The 25,214-nt window shown below is 35.9% G+C and overlaps 1 protein-coding gene across 8 annotated transcripts in view; it reads left to right on the top strand.

Moving 5' to 3' along the window:
- Positions 1-25,214, top strand: part of LOC138705920 (sodium channel protein PaFPC1-like) — a 120,588-nt gene that overhangs the window by 4,657 nt on the left and 90,717 nt on the right. For 7 of the 8 annotated variants that reach the window (XR_011333859.1, XM_069834691.1, XM_069834692.1 and 4 more), the window contains exons 2-7: positions 4,255-4,350; positions 12,975-13,127; positions 17,035-17,240; positions 18,201-18,329; positions 20,873-20,955; positions 23,920-24,120. Coding sequence is in view for 7 of the 8 variants with exons in the window: in XM_069834691.1 (XP_069690792.1) it covers positions 4,255-4,350; positions 12,975-13,127; positions 17,035-17,240; positions 18,201-18,329; positions 20,873-20,955; positions 23,920-24,120 (868 nt within the window). In the remaining variant the exon portion in view is untranslated. Of the gene's footprint in view, positions 1-4,089; positions 4,351-12,974; positions 13,128-17,034; positions 17,241-18,200; positions 18,330-20,872; positions 20,956-23,919; positions 24,121-25,214 lie in introns of all 8 variants that reach the window. The other variant, XM_069834689.1, reaches the window with a different exon arrangement.

The following is a 25,214-nucleotide window of genomic DNA, read 5'->3' as shown; positions in this document are numbered from 1 at the left end:
GGATATTTATTTTGTTGAATTACAAAAATATGTTTGCTTCAAATAGGAATACAAAGAATTTGACACTTTAACACATTTATTTTTGTATTTCGAACTTGCAGTAATTTGACTAGTAACAAAGAAATGAACAATGGACACAGTGACATCGAAGGAAATAGACGTAATGTATAATGTAAAATATCATAATGTAAACATTTAAAAAATATAATTACAATTCATTATAAAACAAAATAGGAAATAAGTACACAAGTCCATTATGACGTTTGTACTTCAAACTAAAAAAACTGTAAAGGCCTACCTCTAAAACAATAGTTGCATGCTTTTTAATTATTCTAAGCAGTTGCAATATTATTTATTACGAAATCAATTTAAAAAGATAAACAGTAATGTTATTTTCTACAATACGATTACTTTGGCTCCCAATGGTTGTTGTTCTGTACAAAATAAGTATAATTTACACATTTCTAAACTACGAATAACAAAAGAATAGCAAGGTTTAGAAACAAATCATTTTGTATGGAAAAGATCTACTTCAGAGAAAACAAGTATCATTCAAAGAACTATTTTATTACACACGTGCTAATATCAACTATTTGATGTTCACAATTATTATTAGGGCCTATTATCATAGACTACATGATCAGAGTTGACTTCTTGTGTTTATGTATTAATAAATCTGTTTTACTAGTCTAAAGTTACGCTCGGTGGAAGCACTTATTCATGGAATGGCCAATATTCGTTTCACAAGTGTTGCTAGAGAAGCTAGAGTTGTTTGGTGATCTTTCCACCAATTTAGTATGTAGAAAATCAAATAAGCATAATGTATAATGTGAGATATAATAAGTAAATAAATCCAAAATAGAATTACAATTAATCACAAAACATAAAATTTTATAATCATTAACTCTAAATGCATTCCTCCAAAACAGTAGCTATTCATATAGGCTACAGGGTAGAAGTGAAATAACCCTGCAGATTGTACGGGGCGATAAGGTTCACTTAAATGAATGGAAAACCTATATTACGTTTTGTGATTAAATGCACGGTTATTAAAAAATTTAGTTGGAAGTTTCAGCAGTCTGGCAACATCGCCGCTAGTTGCACACTGCTTTTTCTTCTTGTAATACAGATGTAAGACGTCAACGAACTCAGGTCTGTCTCCCTAGGTCAAGCATGTCAAAGTGGGCCGTAGATGGTTTTTCTGTCATAGCTGTGGTTCGACTTTTCTTCAGTGGCCAGATGATAGACAACTCACTGAGAGTTCGATTGCTCGAAAATTAGTTGTTAGACTCATCATAGTAAACATACCAAAAGCATTGGTTGTAGTATGTTTCAGAAGATATAAAGTTGTTTTTGTTTTAGTTTTACTATTTACTAATTTTACTGTTTTTTTTAAGTGTGTCATTATTGTAATATTATAATTCAGTTTTCTAGTGTAAGCAAAAATTACAAGCTTGGTAATTTGTGGATACCGAAAGTTTTTTTTCTGCAATTTACGCTTTACAACGTCTGTAGTTTCACGCTGCATGCTGTTTGTTCCTCTTGATGATCCGCAGCTATAATATCTGGATGGTTCACTGTGATCTTCCTTTTATACGCCAGAGCCGTCCACCCACAGAGAGATCGAATCAACTCGAATACTCGTTAAACCGAATACTGAGGCAGTACGCAAGCAGATGTACTCGTACTTCGCATACTGCCTATAACGCCAGGCGTTCAGTAGCGTTATGTAGGGTTTCTTCGGTTATAACCGGTTTTGCAGGACTCTAGTGTATACATCCCTTCTTACGTGTTTCCGAAGTGGATTGCTGCACATATTCGTGATGGTTTTTCATTCAGCGTTGAAATTGGGAAAAATAGTATGAAAATAATCACAGTGAACTTAGTACACATTTTCTATTTATTCATTATTATTATTATTATTATTATTATTATTATTATTATTATTATTATTATTATTATTATTATTTTAAATCACAATTGAATGATCGCTTAACTAACTACTGTGTCTGCTTTGGAGCGCCACAGCACAATATGCGACGTACCGTACCTCAGCAGAGGCGAACAGCATCAGTGCACGAGGTAGGGAGGGAAGACGATACATTTCCACACCTTCCATGCGATTAACGCTTGCTATTATTGTAGGCTATAGAGAAAAGTATGCAGCGTCTGTAACTCAAGTGCTAGCGCACTGGTCGTCCATACAGGCGATCCGGTTCAATTCCCAGTCAGGTCGTGATGGAATTTGTGGTGGACAAGAAACGTTGCAAAGGGCTTTCTCGGGGTACTCCCATATCTATCATTTCCCCAACACTCTCCAACTCCCCCTTATTTCATCTTTCATCTGCAATAGTAAAAACAAAAGTGCTGGGATGAAGTATTGGGAGTAGTACGGCTGACATTGAAAGGTCTTGGGGTTCCTAGGGCTTATAAGACTATTCGTATGCGGACGGAACCTGACTCTGTCAGGGGATGAGACAGGATGGCCCACCTGTCAGTGTCCGCTGATCAAGAAGGGCTTGAGGCTCCGAGCCCCTGGGACTTATCACGATATTTGTCGCGAAATGGGACCTGACTCTATTAGGAGCTCAGATAGGATGGTACACCTGTCAGCGTCGGATTAAGATTGCCAAGTAGGCCATCTGTCGGTCTTGGACAACTATCGCGTAAATAGGGCACACAATGGGCCGAAACGTGAGTAAGGTGTACGGCATCCCAGGTTCAGCCCTCTAAAGCCAAGCCGAGACAAAAGCATGCCACTCAGGCTCAACTCTTAAGTGGTACTGTTGCTTCAGGAGTGTGTTTTCTAACACAGCTTTCCTGTTCCAGAACTCATCTGGTATCCAAACTCGAATGTATGATGTTTGGCAGTTTCGTTAAATCATCCAGAACATTATGTTGCATGTTGGTAAGTTACAGAAAGTGAAACAGTCGGGAGTGTTTAAATATGTCATATTTATAGGTTTTAATAAAACGGAAGTATTGGTATTTTTGCTTGTGATAAAATCTAAGGAGCTGATTTTGTGAATGGATATTGATTTAAGTGCATGATGGAGAAATTGATCCTAATCTCATTTTGTTTTCGGATGGTGCTTGGTTCCACTCACATGCAGTCCCATATTTACGCATGTGACACATGAGCTCGAGCACTGGGCGGCAAGTTCTGAGGGGGCAGCAAAATTGAGAAAAGAATAAATCGAGCTGAAAATAAATTTTCGATATCTTCCTACTTCGCAGATGTCTATTTTAAAAATCAACACGTGTTAATTTGTTTTTACATTTAACTTCTTTTTACAGTTTGCTAAATGTCTAAGATTTGCATAAGTCTGTTGCTGGGGGGGGGGCGAAAACTTTTTTCGGACCCATATGCATATACACATATATACAGATTTCTAATGTTTACACATCTTTCTGTGTCCAAAGTCTTAAAATCTTATTCTTGCTCTCCACACTTCTCTGTCCATCCACTTGTCCCATATGCGTAACACTACCTAAATACGGGTCTGCTTAAATGGCTCTGTTAATACCCCAAGAAATGTATAGAAAATGAAGGTAGAGAGTTTCACCATCTTTTTGCATAGCATGGGCGAGTGCATAACATTTTTAAAAATGAAAATAAGTAGTATTTGGTTAATCTAGTGAAGCGAATTTAACCGCAAAATCTCGTTGCCGGCCAGCTGGGAGAATACGCTCCATAGCCTGTGAACAACATTCCGCGCTCACGTTTCATAGATAATCTGCTAACTCAGCACTTCTCAGTTTTGAAGGAAATGTGTGTTTCGGTCATATAATTATCTTCTGTAATAAAATGCTCTGGATCAATAAATGCTGCTCTTAATTGTTTATATGCTGCACTTTGAGCAGTTTTCCTAACCTTAACATGGCAATGCTATTTAAAGAAATCACAACATTTTCAAGTAGCCTATATCAGGCTTCACTTAACACTGTTATTTAATCATTGTACGCCTTCATCTTTCATGTACAGTATGAAGGTACGAAGAAAAATATAATTTTAGGCTCTTTCAAGAACGTTGATGAACAATGTGTAGCTGATAGAATATGTAATTGAAATTATTCTGTCTGTTTCAGGATAATAAGAGACATATTTGATTATGTCTTAATCCAACTGGATAGCAGTGTGCCAGTAGCCAGAAACAATGCCAGTGTTGTTATTAAGAAAAAAGAATTAATATTTCAGGAAAAATGTCATCCAGTTCCTCAGCTGAATTGTATGAGATTCATTTTTTCACTCAGGAATCACTAGCGACCATTGAAGACAGAATTCAAAATGAATGTTCGAAAGAAAAGGAATTTAAGAATGAGGACAAACCCAAGTTAATTCCGACATTTGTAAGTATTGAAGTGTATGCTAAATTAGTATACATGTTTTAAGAGGCTTTTTCCATTTTTTTTCAATACTCTTCCTGTAAGAAAATGTTCAAGAAAGTAATTTATTGGAGTATAAATATTTAAATGGTGGTTATAGTACGTGACATTAGTTAGAAGAGAATATTAACTTTTTAATCTCATCTCTACTTATGTATTATTTCATCCTTTTAATCTTTCTCCCGAAATCTGTAGCCATTCTATTAACTCCTAACGATATTCGCTTAGCACAAATGCACATATTCTAAATCCCTAGTTATTATGCGATTAATAATTTGTTTTAAATTAATTTAATGCTATTTAAGTTTATTTTCAAAATTGATTACCTGCAAATTCAAATTATTAAAAATTATCACTATCTTAATGAAGAATATTGGCTACTGATCTTTGTTGTAATGGAAAAATAAAGCTCACAGAGAGGTAATACATTTTACGAATGAAACATTTAACTGAATTGTTTCTAAATTTGGACATTTGATTTTCACTCAAGGAAGGACAATTTCTGTGGGTTGAATCAGCATGATTACAGTGGGAGTCACCGGCATAGCTCAGTTGGTTAAGGCGCTTGCCTGCCGATCCGGAGTAGCGCTCGGACGCGGATTCGATTCCCACTTGGGATGATTACCTGATTGGGTTTTTTCCGAGGTGTTCCCCAACCGTAAGGCGCATGTCAGGTAATCTATGGCGAATTCTCGGTTTCAGCTCGCCAAATACCATCTTCCTATCACCATTTCCATCGACACTAAATAACCCCGTAATTGATACAGCGTCGTTAAATAACCAAATAAAAAATACAGTGTGCACCACCGATTTTGGCCAATAGATTTTGTTAATCTGAATTTCAGAGCGAGTTACTCATGGACAGCAAGATCAGTTGATATATCTGTCACAGGCTGTAGAGGCAGTTCATAAGAATAAATATACAGGCCTGAGAATCCGTGGACACTGCTGGACAGTCACCTCCAAAAACTGTGCACATGTCACTAACTATAGACCTGAAGTATTATGTTGTCCAACATCACTTTGCACAAACCGTATCTAATTATAATTTTTATATTAGATACTGTAAATCTTCGATCACTGATTTATATTCTCTCTTCCCCTTCCAAGAGCTGACTGCTGTAACAATATTCGTTACTGCTATTGCTGTGACTGCTTTTGATACCTAGGTTTTGCTTTTCTCCACTTGGAAGTTCTTTCACAATTAGTTGTAAGGCTACTGACACTGCCTTGGAATTGAATTGTGTCTTAGTCTTTTGACTGTTGGAATTATTACCTCCTGTGTGTAAAAATTCTGAATAGTATAAATATGACGAATAACATATTTGTCACATCTTTTCTCTTTAAGGGGACACTCAACTTAAAAATTGGAGAAAAAGTGTCAGAAATGAAAAATTAAATTTCTACACTAATTTACGTGACAGAACTAAATCAATACGCAGAATTCTTCCCCTATGCATTGAGAAGTCACAGTCAAATGCACAAAGTCAAAAAAAAAAAAGATAATTAAAAGTGATATTTCAATTAATGATTGATTAAAAATTGAAATATTTTTTATTTTGAAAATTATTGGATCTAATGAGCTGAGATTTTGCATGTTACTTTTCATGTGTATATTAAACTTTTTCTCCAAATTTGAAAAAGATTGGTCAAATAGGAAAAAAGTTCCAAAATATAGTTGAGTGTCCCCTTAAGATCGCCAATAATTTTAATGTCACCTCAAAATCTGATGCAGTAACTAAGATGAAGAAGAGCAATTTCACCCTCTCATTTATTAGTTTATTGTGCATTCTTTATTCATTTGGCTGGGACTAAATTGCCACTGTACTTATAATTTATAATAAAACCCAATTCATGAGGTCATAAAGTACTACATTTTATATGTCTAGTTCCAGCACAAAGAAGAAATACTCGTATGAACAAAATTAGACTTACGGTTTAGGAGAATTCGCTATACATAGACGACATGTCAAAAACCACTACGTTTTCCATATCGGGGATGATGAAAAGACGTATTTCCGCGAAAATCTGGTAATATATTTGATAAAACTTAGTTTCCTCTCAAACTTTAACAGAAAGATGGTGCAGTTAACGTCGATAGAAAAAGTTTGACTAAAAACTTATGTATATACTGAAATATTCTGACTTTTCGTTGCGAATTTTCTAACTTTTGAAAGCGCCTAGGTTGCAGTATAGCAGGGAGGCTAGTAGCGAAGAATAGGAGAGACCGGGTCATTGTCCAAAGATTACCATTCCCTGTAAACACATTCGACGAGCGAATTAAATCATTGAAGTAAGTTCTCATATTCATCTATTTACTTAATTGCTGTTGGAACATAAGGTTTATTACCTGGTATGACGAATGATTATCATATTTCAATGTGCCTCTTTCGGTTATTTAACGCTCTTGAAATCGAACGTGTCGAAGACTCCCATTGTTTCTACAACTCTTTCGTGTAGGCCTACTTTCCGAATGTTTGTATGTTATGAATCTTTGAGAATATAATTCGACACAATTCATACCTGTTTTTCGTCAGTCGCTTCATGAAGTCATAAATATTAGTAATATAATTACTTTGTTCTGGCTATGCAATGGTTTGTCATTTTAATTTAGAAAATGTAGGAGACATAGGCTATGCGAACGAAAGTCACGGCACGCTACTGAAACCACTTGGACTGTACTGTGATTCATTTATATGTTTCATAATGATTTGAGCTGGGGGGATCCGGCGTTTTCGTCATAAATTTTTTGACATGCGGAATTTTAGTCACACAATACGTTTTCGATACAGGCCTCATCGTCACATATTACATTTTCGACAAGCCTCAACGTCACACATTACATTTTCGACACTTACAATGTTAGTACTTCATGCATACAGTTAGAAGGACTATCTGAAGAATATCACAGGAAAGAAAATGAACAACTAAGAACACAGTTCCACTCCTTATTGACATTGGCTTTCGTTCCAGAGGACGATATTTTAGAAGCTTTTGATCTGCTGATAGAAAATGCAGATGATTTATTGTCTGTAGGCCTAATCCTTAACAATATTGAAGATAACTATATCAGAGTTCGTAGACGCGGTAAAGGACACAAACAATCAGTTTTCCCTCCAAATATCTGGAACTGTTATCAATGTACTCTTCATAATTTACCGAGAACAACTAATACTTGCGAAGCATGGCATAGGAGAATTAATACATTGATGTGAAAACCATATCCTTCATTTTTTCATATTCTTCAACAGCTACGGAATGAGGTAGCGATAATTGATCGAGACATCGAAAGATTGCAGTTCGGCTTCTCACCCACTAAGGAGAAAAAAAAGTATCTTAACACAAATGTCAGAATTTCTAGGATTGCGGAACGCTATGAGAATTATGAGAATAGTGACGATATTCTCCGTTATCTGCTAGCGATTGGGTACAATATTGCTGGAAATTTTTTAAAATTGTACAACTCACTCTGGAAGAATATAAATATTTATCTGTGACCATCTATGACTGTGTTGAATTTTCCCGTGCGAAAATCACCATTGTGAAAGAATATAAATATTTATCTGTGACCATCTATGACTGTGTTGAATTTTCCCGTGCGAAAATCACCATTGTGAAAGAATAGCCTATAAATATTTATCTGTGACCATCTATGACTGTGTTGAATTTTCCCGTGCGAAAATCACCATAGTGAAAGAATATAAATATTTATCTGTGACCATCTATGACTGTGTTGAATTTTCCCGTGCGAAAATCACCATTGTGAAAGAATAGCCTATAAATATTTATCTGTGACCATCTATGACTGTGTTGAATTTTCCCGTGCGAAAATCACCATTGTGAAAGAATAGCCTATAAATATTTATCTGTGACCATCTATGACTGTGTTGAATTTTCCCGTGCGAAAATCACCATTGTGAAAGAATATAAATATTTATCTGTGACCATCTATGACTGTGTTGAATTTTCCCGTGACGAAAACCACCATTGTGACTATTTTACAATGTGACTACTTGCCCAGCGTGACCAAAAACACAGTGTACCCATACATACTATGACTAAAACACTGTGTCTATCTATAACTGTGACGAAATTTCCTGTGGCGAAAACCCCTAGACCCGAGCTGAGGGTGTGAAAATATAAACAACGAAGGAGTGCGTTATCGCATCTCATTCATACAGGACAACAGTAGCTCGTCGACTGGGCACTGCCATTAAGGTTATACGCCAAAATCAGTGGCTCCAACTATAACAACAATTTTTGTTTGAATGCAGACCTAACTGTAATTACTAGAATGTGGAAATCTGAAGTGGATTTATGATGAGACAGACTAAGATCTGTATCGTATTATATGAACTGAAACGACATTAAATGCATACATATATTGCTATTTTTAAGTCATGTTATTTGCCATAGGTAGAAAAGTGGCATACGTGATTCTAATTGGTTTTGTTTACAATTTGTATTCATTATCTTCTAGTAAAACCTGACACAACTTACATTATGATTAACATTACACCAATTGGGCTTTACACTATATATTTTAGTGCAAGGTTCCTTAAAACGATTTATTTATTTATTTTAGTAGGTTATTTTACGACGCTTTATCAATATCTTAGGTTATTTAGCGTCTGAATGAGATGAAGGTGCAATGCCGGTGAAATGAGTCCGGGGTCCAGCACCTAAAGTTACCCAGCATTTGCTCATATTGGGTTGAGGGAAAACCCCGGAAAAACCTCAACCAGGTAACTTGGCCTGACCGGGAATCGAACCCGGGTCACCTGGTTTAGCGGCCAGGCACGCTAGCCGTTACTAGTGGACCTTTAAAACAATGTTTTGTTGTAAATGTAAATGTAAAAGTGGCAGACTAATTATTGTATTTAAAAATTAAACATTTCAAGATTTAAACTCAGTGGTCATGTGTGATTCAAACTGGCTCGTTAATCATACACTCAAGGAAGATAGAAAAGGAGTAAGGAACACTAATTGCTTTGAAGAGATGAGAATTATATACTCCTAAGCCACACAGACAAAAGTTTGCAGGAGATAGTGTTAAAGGTTTAGAATCAAATGCTCTTAGGTGCGGCATCATAATTTCTTCGGCGTATACTTACGTCATTTGTTGAGTAATTTTTATAATATTTTAATAGTAGTTTTCCCATATATGTAAGAAATGAACTCTCACAAAAAACGTTTTTGATAAAAGTGTAGCTTTGGACTATCTCATTCTCATTCCTTCAATTGTCAGGTTTACTTACAGCTCTTTCACAAGAAAATGTTTATAAACATATTAACAGAAGAGATTATGAATAAATTAGTCGTGTGCAATGCATCTGATTTTAAATAAGATAATACTGGTAGTTTTCCCAATTTCTGTGTAAAGTTCTTAGCATGACACACTTTATTCTTTAAGTGCATGAAGACCAAGACGAACATTTATGTCCATATCCTCTTAATGGGGGCAAAGGTTAATTGAGATTTCCCGGTCTCTGATCGGGTCAAAACCCTGATATAATTGATATTTAACCCTTGCGGTAAATTTCGGTGAAGTCCGAAGGGTCTAATTAGTCAAATTCACTCTCACCTCTACGCTGGGGGCCTCCTGGGATCTTTTTAGAATCCAAAATAGGGAGTGGTGTGCGAAAAGCAACGGGAAGCTACCGCATTTATCTTTAAAAGAAAAACTGCAAAGAGGGTATGATGAGTCTTTCCATGGTAAAATATTCCGGACGTAAATAATTCTAAATGAATCAGTAGAGCAAGTGGACAGTTTCAAATACTTATGGTATACTATAAGCAGTAACATAAGGTGCTGCCAGGCAGTCAAAAGGAGGATAGCAATGACTAAGGAAGCTTTTAATAGAACAAGGACCCTCTTCTGCGGACCTCTGGAAAAAGAACTAAGGAAGAGACTAGTGAAATGCTTTGTATGGAATGTGCCATTGTATGGGGCAGAAACATTGACATTACGATGAAGTGAAGAGAAGATAATAGAAGCATTTGAAATGTGGATATGGAGAAGAATAGAACGTGTGAAGTGGACAGACAGAATAAGAAATAAAGCTGTGTTGGAAAGAGTGGGTGAAGAAAGAATGATACTGAAACTCATCAGGAAGAGGAAAAAGAATTGGTTGGGTCACTGGCTGAGAAGAAACTGCCTACTGAAGAATGCACTGGAAGGAATGGTGAACGGGAAAAGAGTTCGAGGTAGAAGAAGATATCAGATCATACACGACATTAAGATACATGGAACATATGAGGAAACAAAGAGGAAGGCAGAAAATAGGAAAGATTGGAGAAAGCTGGGTTTGCAATGAAAGACCTGCCCTTGGGAAGAACACCAAATAAATGAATGAATCCTCTTGAGTCTGAAGATACCTCATGGCGCCAATATTTACTGCAAATCTCAATGTTTCGTTTAACAATTTCTTTTAGCTTTTATTAATTTGCTTTCTCTGTTGTAAAAAAGTAGTAAATATATCGTATTTTCTCGAAAATCCCGCGCACTTTTTTTTTTCGAAATATACAAGTAGAAAATACGGGTGCGCGGTTTATTCGAAATGAAATTGGCAACATTGCGCGACTTTCCTCCTGCTTAACTCCTAATGTGGTAGCGCATGCCATTATCTTTCCGCGCGGATATTTCAATTGTTAACATTGTTAAGTGGCGTTTGGATTAGCAGTACATATGCCAGAATCAACTTCAACTGTGATAAGTGTATATTTTTTGCATCTCATATTTTCAATTCTGAAAATTAATACCATTAACGGTATGAGATTGCGACCATTTATTTAAAATGATCAAAGATGCGGAGAGACATGGAAATCGTGACACGTGCCATTAACGTTGCAATGTATCGTGTAAATGGCCGATTAAGCAAACTGACATGCGTGCACATAGGATGGGTTTGAAATGCGTCCTATTCCAGGATAAAATTTAATTTCTGTTAATTGAACCGTATTTGTGTCTAATTGTTTTTAATTTATCTTGTTGAAAGATTTTTTTTTTTGTCTTTCTAAAGTGGGGTGCGCTGCTTATTCGAGGGCGCGGGGTATTCGAGAAAATAGGTATATAAAATGGCCTTACAAGCTAATCGTTACTCCTGAGGACCCAAACGTAGGTATTCAGTATTGAACAAGGCATGGCATTTTCTTATTTATTTTATTTTTACAGATATTGACTCTGTGACACTGTACAATCTCGTAAACTTAAGTTCTCGATATGTCTCCCATTGTTGCTGGAACCTGTACTATACACTGTGACACATAGTAAGACACAAATTCCTGTCACTGTCAGCTCCAATGTCATTATCCGAGATGAACTGTTTTAAATCGTTCACTGTATGGGGCATCCTCTCAAAAACCTTAACCTCTACGGATGTTAAAGTAACTCGCATCTCATTCTCCTCTGCCGTCCAGATTTCGTTGCATTAAACACTGAACCCATTTCATTAAATTTATCTCTGATACGATAAATTTTTCAGACGTGTTAGTGGAGGAGTACAAAAGCTTCTTGCAACGCTGTTCGCACCCTCTCCTCCAGTAGTGCTTTAGAATCTACTTTATTTGCTCTTGACTTAAATTTCCTGCCATCTTCTAAGTTAAATGCTACACATCACATTCGCACATTTTGTTTGTTCTATCTATACAGGGTGTTTCCGAGGTAGTGTTACAAACTTTCAGGGATGATGGCGAAGGGCACATGTATCAATTTGAGATAACGAACCATGGTCCGGAAATGACTGAGTCGAAAGTTATAAACAAAAATAGTTGTGTGGAAATGGAATTGTAATTTGGCAACACGTGCCCTCCTTCCCTTAACTTTTGGAACAGTCGTGGAAAGGTGGTCTGGGCAGGATGTCTCCTACGTGGTACTTGTTACCGATACAATCTCTGAGCTTGTTTACTGTTCCCATTGGCTCATCCGTATTCGAAAATCAGGTCTGCTTATTCCGCTCTCGTGTACACCTCCATTTTACTAGGACTGATCGACTGGACACTGCAACTTGTACACAAACACTGCTGTCTACAGACGTGCATATCAGAACCGACCATGTCCGTTACACATTGCGCTATCTGCATTGCTTTAGTGTAGTTTCCTGTCCCCATCCCTCAGACAGCGCACTGAATGGAATACTGTAAGTAAACAACGTAAACAACGTCAGATGAATACAGTATGTGCAAGATGTACAGATAAATACACATAAATAAGTTGTACAGAGGAATAAAATTATTTCACTTCCATACAACTATTTTTCCTTGTAACTTTCGACTCGGTCATTTCCGGACCAGGGTTCCTTTATCTCAAATTGATACATGTGCCCTTCGCCATCATCCCTGAAAGTTTGTAACACCACCTCGGAAACACTCTGTATAATAAATAATACATAACATTTTGTTTTCACAATAATTACTTTAACTCTATTCATAACATCATAATTTCCAATAGGCCATAAAGAAAATATACGATCAGTACTGTATACTGTATAGAGAATAATACAAATTCTGTTAGACTTAGGTATGCATAAGCGAATTTCTTCTCCTATCAATATTTTAAAGTAATTGTATTGATTTCTTGCCTCGAACAGAAAAAGAATTTTGTTACCAATGATGAAAGTCCAAAGCCAGATCATGCACTGCAACAAGGGAAACGTATTCCTTTTCATTTTCGGGAAAGTCTCACACCTGAGCACATTTCTGTACCAGTGGAGGATATTGACAGCTTCTATGAAAACCAGAGCGTAAGTAGATTTTTATGCCCTTTCTAACCATTCACACATATTATATATAATTGAGGCGTTCAGAAGTCAACATGATTAACTCCACTTTTGGTTACTTCAGAGTTTCTAAGTTGGCAATGTATTAAATTGACCATATTTTCAGTGGTCAATGTGATTAATTCCACAGTTTAGTAAAAAGCCTGCAGAATGTAGTATTCTTCTTGACTACATCGCATAATTAATTATATTTATTTAACTTAAATCTTGAATATCTCAAAATCTTAGGAAAAGGAGTTAGTCATGTTGACTTCTCAACGCCTCAAACGTTATGAAATAATATTGTTGCATGCTAAAATAATTTCAGCTCCTCAACTGTATGATTTCGTATTTCATTTTTCTTTAGAAATAGATACCGGTAAATTAGATAAAATATATATCGTTATCATATTATATGTACTCTTAGTTTGTAGAACATATTGACGCGCAAATATTTGAAGTATGCAACGGCAGAAAACTGGAAATTTTTCATGTCAACTATGTGCCTTTCTCTTTCCATTCTTCTGTCTGCCCATCCCTTCATTTATTTACATTCCATTTGTTTTTATATCTTAACTTAAAATTTTGGATAGATTTTGCTTGTATTGATATAGGAAGTTTCTTAATATGCTTTTCTAACATTTTATTCAATGAGAAAAATACCGATACAAAAATAAACCAAACTCCTTAAGCAACTTTGATTTGGTCACTGGCTGAGAAGAAACTGCCTACTGAAGGATGCACTGGAAGGAATGATAAACGGGAGAAGAGTTCGGGGCAGAAGAAGATATCAAATGATAGACGACATTAAGATATATGGATCACATGAGGAGACTAAGGGGAAGGCAGAAAGTAGGAACGATTGGAAGAATGCTGGGGTTGCAGTGTAAGACCTGCATTTGGGCAGAAAACTATGAATGAATGAGTGAATGAATTAGGCAAATTATAGATATATAATTATTGTTTTTTAAGAAAAAGTTAATTTAGTCACTTAATAGCTTACGCCTAAATAAGAACAAGAATTTACTTGCAATGGTTGTCTTATTTACAGCGTTGGTGATGAAATTAAAGGTAGATTATTTTTGAGGACATTTTGAGTTACTTTTTCACACGCCATATGACAATCATTCAAGACAACTCTTATGTCTATCTGCATACAACATTTTCTTCTAAACTATTCAGCACATTTTATACACATTCAATAAATTACCAATTCATCTAAACAGTCATTATCTTTACTCCAGCCGACTGGAGTAAGATTAAGGGGAGCATATACACAAAGAAGGAAATTTACTTCAGCTGCGGCCATTACTTAAATTATTTCCTTATAAATGTGATATTTATGGATATGTGAATAGAAATGAAAGTGGAATAAAGTGGTCACGAGCAATACGTTTACTACATTACGCAATTGTATTGATTATGACTGTATTTACTTACGAACATTGTCACTCACGTAAGCTAAGCGCACTTATTTAGATTAGGAGAGACTTTTGGTATCGCATTGTTCCATATTGACATAATATATACATACGATACGACACGGTATGATACGATACGATAATTCCTCTGACTGAGCTTCTGGCTAGAATGTACTGTACATCTATTATCAGGCAGTACATCTCACTTGACGATATGTGTCAGAGAAACAATAATATATTGTTTGTATGCATCTGAAGTCTGACTAGGGTAATATATAGCTGATCGGTGATGTATGCAATGGAGGGGAGAAAAGGAAGAAACTGGCCACCCTACCCCATTATCTCCTGGCCTAGTTGCCTAAGTGGTGACTTGTTAGTATCACTTGTGAGGTTCAGACCTGTCTTCGGACAACAATAATATAATATAATATAATATAATATAATATAATATAATATAATATAATATAATATAATATAATATAATATAATATAATATAATATCATATAATTGCAATGTAATATAATGCAAATAAAATTGTATGGATGAGGAGGTGAGATCTGGCATGTGAGCTGTGCGAGAAGGGAAAGAATGAGCTATCAGAAAGAGAGTTTATTTCCCAATGGTTAATATTACATGAATCTACAGACAGGAAATCAATCTCAGACTAAAATCTTTCTCCTCCTTACCTATAGGTGATACAGCCATGGTACATGGTAAGGTCACAAGACCTCTACTGTAATGTAATAATAATAATAATAATAATAATAATAATAATAATAATAATAATAATAATAATAATAATAATAATAATAAAAAAGGTAAAGGTAAAGGTAAAAGGTATCCCCGTAACATACCATGAAGGCACTTAGGGTGCATGGAGGCAGAGCCTCATGCTTTCCATGACCTCGGCACTAGAATGAGGTGGTGTGGTCGGCACCACGCTCTGACCGCCTTTTACCCCCGGGAAAGACCCGGTACTCAATTTTAATAATAATAATAATAATAATAATAATAATAATAATAATAATAGTAATAATAATAATATACAAAGAAAGTATGTAAAAGGGAATAACGTTTGGTACAAGACACACAATTTTCTTTGTAAAATTTTATCCTTAGTTTGCAAGGATAGTAAAAAAAAAAATCAGAGTTATTCTAATAGAGCTCTGGACATAAAGGGGCAGTAAAAAGGAGCAAAGAAACCACCGCCCCTGTCCTTTTCGCATACACCGTCTTAGAAACAAATGCATAGTAAGGTACTATGGTGGATTTGAGGCTACCAGCGACAGCCGAAAGTTCGTAAAAGCTACGTCTGCCTAACAATTCGTTACTGAGCAATATTTACCTTCCTGTCTGCTCGTATCCTACCAAAACATTACTTTCTCAGCCGAGGAAGGTGGAGTTAAGGATTGGCCTGCAGTGACTCGATTGAGATATTAGTGCCCAGGCCTGTTCTAATATTATACACATGAGTAGGATCATAATAGAAGGAAAACAGATTCAGTGTCGTAAGTACGGGGAGCACGTGAAGCAGTCCGCTCCAGTTGCATGCCTGCCGGGAGGGTGGGGGGCTAGCTGCAACATATCCGTCAAATACTTCTCCTGACCTGGGCCACAGGTATTATGGCTGTAAATGTGTTTCTTTAGCCATCTCGAAGAAATTAAACATATTCGGAAGTTTGCCCATCTGATATTAACGTGCAGTCAAGCGGCCATCATATTTCCAACGTTATCACAGGGTGTCTAATTTTTCTGACACTGCCGGTAACCACTGCATCAACTGAGAGATCGTTCTCCAGACAGTAAAGAATTACCTAAGGAGCAATACGTGCCAACATAACCTGAGTGGTTTAGCAGCTATATCAAATGAAAGATCTAGAGGTCGCACATTGGACCATGTGCTTGACAAGTTTGCAAGTAAGAAGGCAAGGAAAAATGAATTTTAAATAAAATTACTCTTAAAACTTTTATCCTATTAACATTTTCAATTTTTAGGAGGGAATTACACAGTTATAATTACCGGTAATGCAATTGAACCATAAGGAGAAAAGAAGAGATAGATTTTAATGAGAAGGACTTTGAAGTGAACAAAATATTTTACTATAATTTTATTAATGCTATGTTGCTTCTTCTGTTATAATATTAATATATTCCCTTTATATTTTTATCAAATCACGTAAAACCGATACATAAACAATAAAAACCCCTATAGGCGAAAATATTAATATTGGCACTTTGTTTTGGAGGGTATAGAATTAGCAAGAAAAATGGTTTACCTGAGAAAAGTTATGGCTTTAAGGGGGCGTAGGAGAGGAAATTGCTCCAAGGGGCCAAATGGCTAGTTACGACATTGAACATATTGCATTTTATTTTTGTTTTATCAGGATTGACTGTAGATTATTTTGGCGACTGATTAATTAATAAACTTGGTGACAATGTATTTGATATATCTTTTTTATTTTTTTTTCAGACGTTTGTGGTGATAAATAGAAGAAAATTTATTTTCCGATTCAGTGCAAGAAATGCCTTATGGATTCTGGATCCATTCAATCCAGTCCGAAGATTTGCCATTTTTATTGTGATTCATCCTTTATTCTCATTCCTCATGAATGCAGTCATTATTATCAACTGCATAGCGTTGACGCAGTCTATACTTCCTGCAAGACAACTTCCTAGGTAAGTTACAGAGACATTATTATGACTTGAGGCAAGAAAACAGCGGGTGACTCTTGGTCCAATGCTAACGTGGTTTCCCGCGAGCGCGTAACCATCTCTCCAGCACTTCTATGATACATAACAGTACTAACAATAAGTGTTCAATAATTTGGACTTACAATGCTCACAGTTGTTGCTGAAAATGACCCCCGTTTGCCGCCACACACAACTGACATCTTCTGATAAATGAATGAACAACACTGAAGTTCCACATCAGCGATAGACTGCATTTCTTCTCGTATATAGTCTTTTAGTTCATCTACAGAATGAGGATTTTTTCCTATAACTAAATTTATGTCTTGTTTTCGCACACGATCTTTTGCCTTTTATGTACACACGTTTACGCAATGAGAATTTGTTGGTAGGCATTACCTAAATACACAATAATCACTAAAATTTAGACTCTAACTCTGTACACTTGAAGAATCAAGACTTTTGTAACACGACTGGTGACTACAGCGAATGCCATATGGCGACTGAGGATCCTACGCCGCACTTCTAACAGCCCGCTCAGGGAGCGGGTCACCAGTAACCTGCAGTTTCTCGCCTCAGGTCATAATAATGTCTCTCTCTGTATTTAGTACAGGTACAAGCATTTACAATCATTCTTGGTAGAAATATGAGCTCTTGTTTTTACTTGGAAATTATTGAAAACAATCAGAAAATGGATGTCCATTCATCAGTTTATACTTTCCTAGGCACGTTATTATCCATTGTCAAGCCATTCTTGTCATTAGTTCATTGGCTTACGGGTTGTAATTGGGTCGAAGGCGATGGACTTTCAAGACAATAAAATAGTTAATATTCCTTTCTTAGGAAGGGCAGAATAACACTTCAACATAATTTCATTATCAAGCACACGAAAATGTACACCAATTTTGAATGGCCAACAACATTCTTATTTGTGATATTTTCTTTCAGTTATATTTTCATTGGAATATTCTCTCTTGAGCTGGTGTTGAAAGTGGTGGCAAGAGGATTCCTACTTGAACCATTCACATACCTTAGAGATCCATGGACCTGCTTCGACTTTGTATTAATAATTTTAGAGTAAGTAGCAAAATACAATCCTAATGGAACCAGTACGTGAAGAAAAACGTAGCAGCCCAATTAACAATGCTTTTGCGACGGCTATAGGAAATATTATTATTTATTAAAGACTTTAGTGTGGTGATGCTTCATTTAAAATTGTGAACAACATTTATTCTCTTTACTTTCTTATTAAAGTTGTACGAAAACTTGGTTTGGTCCTGATAATAAACAACGTAGAGTGGTAACATTTTCCTCCTTCAGAATTGGCTGTAAAGTAATGTGTATGGATACTTGGTGTGCATCCAATAGAGATAATTCCATCCCTTACGGTTCGTAGTTTTTATCTTGAGAGAGACTGAAAATGGGCACTTAATATCACCTGTAAATAATTGTCAGAGACCTCGGAGTTGTATAATTATTTATTCATTTATTTATATATTTATTTCATAAGTAGGTAGTTAGAACGTTAAAGTTGCTGTTTATTATACTATACTGACTATAACTTGGGAGGAAGAACCGTCACGAGTTCATCGTGCAGTAAATTCTTGCTAGATGCATAACTCCACTGTACCGCAGGATGATGCCCTCTGACAGAAATTTTATAAATTTGTTTTCAAGGGATACCATTTGTGTTAACAACATGGATACTCCTTAATGTTGTCACACTGTTACTGATATCAAGTCAATTAATTACCCTCGTAGATTGAATGAGAGAGAGACAGAAAACTTCAAGGCTCAAGTTTCGGTCACACTCTGTTAATTCTTTGAACATTTTTTTATTTAGTTACTAGACGTAAAATGTTAGAGTTTAACAAACGTGCTTCGGCGTAGGGATCTGAGTCTTCGTGACAACAAGAAACAACGCATCTCACCCAAACTACGTCTCCCAGCTCTGTTACAGATTCCTACTTAGAGCCTGCGCTCTTCTACAGATATGAAAAACATCTATTGATATCATCAGTTCCAAATATTGACTCTCATTAATCATTACCGAATAGATGGAGTAGAAAATTTAAACCAGTGGTCGTCAGCACTCGCTGAAATGGGTAAAGGGTAAGCGGAGCCGTCCCGTGTGCCCCGTCGTGCAGCAAGAAAAGGTAGAGAGCATACCCGCTAGCAGTTACGAATGCACCATAGTGCAGTGTGTTCTCCGCGAGTAAGAGACGCTAGCCCCAGGGATTTCTGTGTTGATGACCGCTGGGTTTAAACGTTTTCTATTAATTAATTAATTTTGAAATCGTAAATACCATTATTACTAATATAATTTTCTATTTTCGTAGGGACAGCTCCGCCTCAGAGACTTTTTACACTGTCCGTGGAATCTGTAGAGTGCCAGTCACAAAACAAGAGTTCTACGCAACTGACGTCATAGCTGACTGGTCCAATGAATAGTCAAGGAGCGAAAAGAATGGTGTGGAAGAATAACGCTTTGTGAATTCTCGCCCACTCGTTAGCTAGCTTGAGGAAGGGAAGAGAACAAGCTCCGCCCGTTCCCGGGTGAAGTCTTGCGCAAGTTTACTCTACAGAATCTACAGACGGATTATAACTATGAGCCTTGACCTAGTTGCAACATGTAGGCCTAAGATTTTGATTTCAGTTTCATATTTTTCAGCAGGAGAAGATTATCCCACTTCATGATAATATCATTGCATTTCTAATTAATTTTTATTGTCCATCTGCTTGCTAATATGAATAATAATATGGTACATAGAACACTTTCGAATATAACATTACCAGTACATAGTCACTGATGATAATAATAAAAATTCAGAAACTGATTTTATTTTGTTACTGTAAAACAAATTTGAAAGGTAAATAGAAGGCGTCGGTGCTGGCGAGGATATTTAGATTGCAATTGCACAATACATTTACATTACATATTGAATATTTTAAATGTCTAATATTGGTCTAAGTCCTGATTTCAGTGAATACTGGAAGTATGTCAATAGTGTAAAGGAACAGGAAAATGATGTCGAATATTCATTTTTCTTAGTGCCACAGTTATGAAAAGCAATAATTTTACCTTCCTGCACTTTATGCTATTTGTGTCCTGCAGGCCAGATACCTTTTAATATTCTTCCATTTGGTTGTTTAATGTTTTTTGTTCAATGACAGAGCTCTTAACTTGTCATTATACGCTCAGACTCTATGACTGGGCTCATAGATGTCGCTAATGCCGAGAAGCATAGACCGTTTAGTTCGTAAGAAACTATACAGAGTGCACCTCAGATGGTGGATCTATACTCCCTCGTAATTAATTATTTTGATGATGAGAAATTATAGGGAAGTCATAGGGGAGCCGGAGTAGCTGGAAAAATTCCCTTCGTTGTCTGTCCCACGGACTTATTTAACGTAAGTTATAAATACGGGGTGGAGCAGGATTTAACCTGGGCCCTATGGCTCATAAGCTCGATCTCAACACTAAGACACCGTGGTGGTTATTGTTTGATAAAGTGGACTATAATATATTATGAGCTGTACAACTTGCTACAGAAATGTGTATAAATAAACTTGTTTAATAATATTCTATAGAAAATAATATTTCCATTTTAAAATTTCAGTTACATGTCCATGATTCTGCACTTCAGGAAATTAGATGCCTTGAGAATATTGAGAATTCTCCGTTCTTTAAAAACAATAGAAGGTAAGATGCAATTTGCATTGTGCTATTCATTAGGCCTACGTGGTATTATACATTAACAAGTTCCGTTTTCCTGTTATGGTATGAGATAACGAATACGACTTTTTAATTTCTTTTTTACTTTATCACTATCATCATCACCATCATTATCGTTGTTATAGTTTAATCATTTTCTATTTACTTATTTGTGTTCAAGTCATTTTTAATTTTTTTCTGCAATGCCTATTAGGTTACTGAAACCTCTTAGCCTACATGTCTATTTGGTTCCTCCAAGAGGTATAAGTTGATTTTAATGATTTCTGTATCACAATTTCTCGATACAATGTAGCCTATGTATGTATTGTATTACAGGAACGTTTTATATTTAAGCACACATAAAAAATCAATATTTAAAGAAAAATGTATCGCACTATGAAAACAAAAGTTTGAAGTACCGGTATCTTAATACATCTGGTTTTAGAGTGTATTGTAATGTGCCCGATTTATTTCCGGGTGGCGGGATTTTTCTTTTTGTCATAATTTTCAGAACGACCCCGGAGTTTACTCAGTTTCGTATCAAATAAAATTGGGTACCGGGTTTATTCTCGAGGTAAAAGACAGTTGGAGCATGGTCCCGTCCACGAACTTTCCCAATACAAGTTATAAATTCAGGGATTGGAATCCGTGTTCTCCGACTTATAACCCCAGTGCGCTAGCACTGACAAGGGAGGGCACGATGGATTTGGCTGAAAGTGTTAATGTAGATTGATTTAAGGTCCATGAAAACGATGGTGAAGGTATCTCGTTTCGAAATTGCATATTTGTGAAAATACAGCAATTTTAATCATCTGGATTGCATGTCGTTCTTGCGCGCAGCTTGATCATAACGTACTTGCAGAGAGCACTAGAGGCGAGGAAACTATTTCTTCCTTCCCTGTTAGAAATCTAGAAGTGGAATATGTTCACATTCGCATTCAGTTGTTTACCATCAGTTCTGTTCTCTTCTACAAGACATGTTAATATAATTAGGTCTATGCTTTTCAAAAATGCGGATACAATATAGGACGAAAAATAAACTCCTTCAAGAATGTACTTCAAACATCATTGAGTGTGGGAAATAGTGTCTGTTGTGTCAATGAGTGTGAAGAAGTAGCCATTATAAGATGCCTGTGTTGTGAAAAGAAACTGTCCTGAACAGTTCTTGTTGAACCCGCATTATCATGTGTGAACATACCAGGTGAGTTTACCCTAGGGCTTAAATATTATCGATTTTCGTCTTAAATGCAAATGTGAACATATTATAGTTCTAGATTTCTAACAAGACGGAAGAAATAGTTTCCTCGCCTCTAGTGCTCTCTGCGAGTAGGTTATGAGCAAGCTGCACGAAAAAACGGCATGCAATCCAGGTTAATAAAATTGCTGTATTTTCACAAATATGCAACTCCGAAACGAGAGACCTTCACCATCGTTTTCAGGAACCTTATATCAGCTACATCAACACTTTCAGCCAAATAAATCGTGTCCTACTGAAAATCTTCTCTTTGTGAGCAATCATGGCGACATATATAAAATACAGATGTGGTTAAATGTAATACTTCCTGAAATGAATAATATTACAAACGGTCATTTGAAATTATTCTAATGCAAATAGTTGCTTGGAACGTAGTTTGTAGAACAACTGGCTATGAACTGGAAGATCCTGGGTTTAATTCTGGGTGGTATAGGAATTTTTTATCGTTGCCAAAATACCCGAATCAACACCGATGTCAAACTGAGCAATGAGTCTATACCGGGTGTAAAAATTGTCGGAGAGTGGTGCCGATCACCCCACTTCATTCTAGTATGAAGATCATAAATTCATAGAGCTCTACCTCATACGCCTTCTTGTTGACATTTTGAGCTCTCCTCAATTCTTTGAAAAGTAACTGAACTACAAAGACACCAGTTCAGTTTGTATTAATGTGGACTTAGTGCTCTAAGTCTGTAGACTTTGAGGGTAATTAAAATAAGGTCTGCAGTGAAATAATTCGTTTTTATATTGCTAAAAATTAGCGAAACAACTTTTTAATTCATTCATAGGATATTGTCGTCATGAACTTCAAACCATGTATTTAACAACAAATTATTTTACATAGTCATTTTACAAATAAACTGTAATCAACAATGGTCATCTTCCTTGACAGTGTACCGAAGTGAAAAATGTCTGTATTCAGTCTCACAGTCACAGTGCTGAGGACCTCTACAAGGACTTAGCATCTCGTATGCCCTTCACGAGCAAGAATTAGCTTGGCATCTATGAGATGTGCTCCGTACAAGCCTCCAAAAGTTCACTTGGGTTATATTTCTCCATTCTTCATTTAGTGCCACTGCAAGTTATTGGAGGTCCTATGGGTCTCGAGGACGTCTACGGATGCTTCTTTCAAGTATAACCCATAAGTGTTCAATGGGATTTAAGTCCGGACTCATCGCTGGCCAATCCATTATAGGAATTTTGTCACTGAGGAAATTCATGAAGACGGCAGCAACATGGTTTCTTGCGTTGTCATGCCATACATTCAGCACCCATACATTTCACCGCTGGCACAAAATGTTTTTCCAATATGTCTCGACATAGCCAATTACATTTAGCCGACCTGGAACGAGATGACGACACTTTTGGTTTCTAAGCTGATGGTTTACTGTTCGGTTTGCTTGGACTGCGATGAAGATATGAAACAAATATGTTTCTTGAATAGAAAAAAATGTTGCCGTATATGGTAATATCATCAAAAAAATAGCCAATTATAGAATACTAAGACTATAGGGCCACTACAAATCTATTGCTCTAATTTTTTGAGCGGTATATTTAGACTTACATAGGCATTTCACAAAGGAAGAGCAGTGTAGACCTATTCTCGTATTCTAGGTTGCCTTAAATATATTTACTTATGATACCCGTAGATAATTGAACAGTACCGAAATGTCTAATTCGCATATGTTTTGTTCCAGGTGCGAAGAGTATTGTTCATAGTCTGTTCAAATCCATAATGAAGTTATGGACGGTAGTAATTCTGTTTGTAATATTACTGTCTACATGCGCTGTGATGGGACTTCAGATGTATATGGGAGTATTTACACAAAAGTGCATCAGAGATTTCCCTTGGGGAAACTTAACAAACGAAAATTGGTTTGGATTGTGTAATAATAAAAGTAAGTTTAGCTAATACTTTGTAAAACAGAAATATGAAAAGTTATATGAAGTATATAACAGTTTTAAGACAAACATATCGTAGTTCAATTTGAACATATTAGTGAACATATTAGTGTACATATCTCGTCATTATGGAGCAATAACAAGGGAGTGAAACTACTGATGGTTAAATTTGTTTACGATATATATATTTTCTCTTTGAGCAGTTACAATAAAACTAACTCATGAAGATTAAAACTTTTACTATTTGTATCCAGTTCATGCAATAAATTTACATTTTAAATTAATCTCTCTACACTGACCCCAATTACATGAGTGGATAAAATACTTTATTTTCTCAGGAATATATTTTAGTGTTAATTAGTGAGATTCTGTTTTTCATTGCAATGTAGTGATAGTAATGACGTTGGAAAAGTGATTTAATTACGGCGAGAAAACAGAATTATTCTCATTCTGACAGCATTTCTGTTCATAAAAATATTTCTCGTTAAAGTGACAAGAATTTGTTGCTAGGTTTTCAACCTGGTAAATCAATACTTTACAATAAATTCATAACACTTGAAGTCTTTTATTATTACATTTTATTATTGCTTTTTTGTGATAAGCACAGAAATTACAGTGACACAAAAATAACTTTAATTAATAATGCAAATTTAAATTTATCATCTCTTCTAGGAAGATATTTTTCTTCTTTGTTCTATGTACACTTTTAACACTTTTATAATCACTGACTAACTTTACAACTTCTTTACTGTGTTAACTTTTTAGGAAATTACTTCACAACAGGAAACCAGAAGATAGCTCGGAACCTTCACTAGGCTTTGGACAGTGAAGGATAACACTTCGAAACTAGTCAGCCAGGTAATTACCTAGAAAGTTAACACAGTAAAAATGTTGTAAAGTTAATCAGACATTTTCCATTAATGTTTGTGGCTGAAATTTTGTTTGTCCCAGTAGTATTTCCAAAAAACACAGTTTTTACTTATAAATTCTTAATACCAACATAATATCTTTTTCGAAATCACCCATGCTACTATTGTTATTTATACTATACTGTATATATAACGCTAAACTCCACAGCTGTATGGAGCCT

This window comes from Periplaneta americana, chromosome 9 (assembly GCF_040183065.1).
Source record: "Periplaneta americana isolate PAMFEO1 chromosome 9, P.americana_PAMFEO1_priV1, whole genome shotgun sequence".
Classification (NCBI taxonomy): Eukaryota; Metazoa; Arthropoda; class Insecta; order Blattodea; family Blattidae; genus Periplaneta; species Periplaneta americana.
The sequence above is the reverse complement of the archived record's forward strand: the minus strand, read 5'-3'. Positions and strand labels throughout refer to the sequence as shown.